Genomic DNA, 2,509 nt, shown 5'->3' with positions numbered 1-2,509 from the left:
ACTGTGTTTTCGACTCTGTACTCGATCAAGAGTAAGCCTGGTAGCAACCACTAGATGAGAGAACTAAAATGCCTCTAACTCCCACTTCCACTGCTGGAACTCAAGACTCCCCTGATGAAGTCGAATCTGCTGTGGTAGAACCGGCCTGCCACAATCATGCTATGGGCGTCAAAAGAAAACCCATGATCATTCACTGTATCCTGGTCAAGGATGCACTTTGGCCTAGTGCAACTCATCAGATAGGAGTCTACTCCCTCGCTATTTCCCTCACCGGTAATAACAGTAAATACATCACCCTCTTGTAGCAAATCTGTCAGGTCATCATAACTGACCATGAACGCAGGACCTGTGTGCTCATCAGACAACACTAGATATGAAGGATGCTCGGGGGAGAGGAATGTCTGTATCCATGCATCTGCCCATCCTCTCGAGGCACAATGTGACCAATCGCCATCCATACATGCTCCACAGAAGCATGCAAACTGTCGTGTGTAAATCGTGGGGGTCGCCATGCACGTGCTCCTGATGGAATGTAAGCCCAAGGTGCCAGGTAGTACTGTGTCAATCATGTCCCTGACTTTGATAGTTCTTTCCTATCCACACGATGGGCGCCCAAAGGAGGGGGGTGGGTTCTTGTAAAAGAGAAGGGAACTCAGGAAGGGTGAGTTCATGTGGACTATCTAAACTAAGGGGGGGTAGTGGGGGGGAAGAGGGCGGAGGGAGAGGAAGTGGAAGATGAGGAGCAAGGCTTGGATCATCGCCAAACGGAAGGTGTTGCTCGTTGACGTGCTCTCCACTCTCTCTTTCTCTCACGAGCTACCCTTTCCTCTCCTCCTCTCTTGAACTTGGTGGACGGGGGGAAGTCTAGTCCTATCACGTTTCCGATTCCTACGACTTTGAGAACCCATTCTTAAGGAAGTTAAGAGAGAAAAAATTATGAAGGCTCAATGATGGCATAGTACTAGAGATAAGTGTGGGATAGTACTAGATATGTGTGATTATATAGGAAAAATAGGTTATCCACTTCAAATCTCATTGGATTTCCTATCTAAGATCGATTGGATAATTAAGATAAACATAAAGATAATTGTGAGGACAAGGTGTCCATGAGTAATGTTTACCTACCCTTGTTCCTCTCATTTTTCGAAGGCTAATGGCTTGCGCTTACCTCTAGTCTATCAGCTAGTTTGCTAGACCTTTAATACCATTCAACCACTTAGGCCACCATCGTCTACCAATCCTATGTGATAAGTTGCCCACCATGGCTTCCTTTCTCATAAAAAGATGATCGAGCTAACTAAACCCATTCCAAAATAGAGTGAGGGTGACGATATCCCACACACTTGTTTTGTGCATGTGTAGTATGGCGAGGATTGTTGGAATCATAGGCTCTATAAATCTTCCCCAAATTAATCTACATATCAACAACAAGTTTTGTAAGTTGGATTGCCAAAATCTCAACCGTTCATTTCAAGGCCAACCAAAAGTTAAAGTGGGGTTCTTTCAAGTGAGGACCACGTGAGCTTGTGGACCCATGCCCATAGTTTAGTGGTAGCTGGTTCTGGTGCATTCCACAGCATCGAGATTCCAATGTCCCATTTGAGAGGGCTCTAGAAGGCTCAAGAGTCTCCAAGAGAGATCCAAAGCCTTGTTATAAGAGCCCAATGCCAGGCTGAAGCTCGCATAGCTACCCTCTCGACTCTAGCTGTGGAAACGTCCTCGCTTCTGTGCATTCAGCTATCCAGGAACCCTCCTCTTCGCCATAGCCTCTCTGTCTCTCTCTCTCTCTCTCTCTCTCTCTCACAGCTCAAGCCTCACCAAATCATCCATGGCCCTCCTACCTTTCTTCATGAACCGCTCATCCTCATCACTGTTCGCGGACCCTTTCTTCTCGGATCCTCTGGCCGCTTGGAAAGTCGCCTTTCCCGACACCGATCAGCCCGCCTTCTCCAACTTCGCCAAAGACGTGCAGGCCGTAGCCAACACCCGCATCGACTGGAAGGAGACCGCCGACGCCCACATCATCTCTGCCGACCTTCCTGGTATCGTATGCAGGGCATTATCATGCGCTTGATTGATTTAAGTGTGGTTTGCCGTCGTTGTATTCTGATCACTGCCCCACATGCAGGCGTGAAGAAGGAGGAGGTGAAGGTGGAGGTGGTGGAGAAGTCGGTTCTGTGCATCAGTGGTGAGCGCACGAAAGAGGAGGTGAAGGAGACGGACAAGTGGCACCGTGTGGAGCGCGCCGCTGGGAAGTTCCTGCGCAGCTTCCGGCTGCCGGAGAACGCTGACACCGACTCAATCAGCGCCAAGTTCGACAAAGGCGTCCTAGTGGTGACGGTGCCCAAATCGGGCGCGGCACAGTCAGATGTAAAGCCCATTGACGTCTCCGGCGATCAGCCGTCGGACACGGCCGTTGCTCCCGAAGCGGTAAACGGACAGTAATGTGCTGCGCCTAGTGACGAACAGTGTATGGACTCCCGCGGAAAACGTTACATAAATAATTATC

The 2,509-nt window shown here is 49.3% G+C and overlaps 1 protein-coding gene across 1 annotated transcript; it reads left to right on the top strand.

The window, feature by feature from the left end:
* Positions 1-1,642: 1,642 nt before the first annotated feature.
* On the top strand, positions 1,643-2,509 carry LOC147612066 (18.1 kDa class I heat shock protein-like). Its single transcript, XM_086784252.1, has 2 exons — positions 1,643-2,042; positions 2,129-2,509. Exons 1-2 carry the CDS (start codon positions 1,829-1,831, stop codon positions 2,443-2,445), a joined length of 531 nt encoding a protein of 176 aa, XP_086640378.1. The 5' UTR covers positions 1,643-1,828; the 3' UTR covers positions 2,446-2,509.

This window comes from Cibotium barometz, chromosome 46, assembly GCF_041138505.1.
Source record: "Cibotium barometz isolate CiBa-2024 chromosome 46, ASM4113850v1, whole genome shotgun sequence".
Taxonomy (NCBI): domain Eukaryota; kingdom Viridiplantae; phylum Streptophyta; class Polypodiopsida; order Cyatheales; family Cibotiaceae; genus Cibotium; species Cibotium barometz.
This window is presented reverse-complemented; position numbering and strand designations above follow the sequence as displayed.

Bases quoted from the DNA above. Each gene is read 5' to 3' on its own strand.
- LOC147612066 (XM_086784252.1), top strand. From the start codon at position 1,829: ATGGCCCTCCTACCTTTCTTCATGAACCGCTCATCCTCATCACTGTTC. The intron at 2,043-2,128 runs GTATCGTATGCA...CCCCACATGCAG, and splicing joins CATCTCTGCCGACCTTCCTG to GCGTGAAGAAGGAGGAGGTG.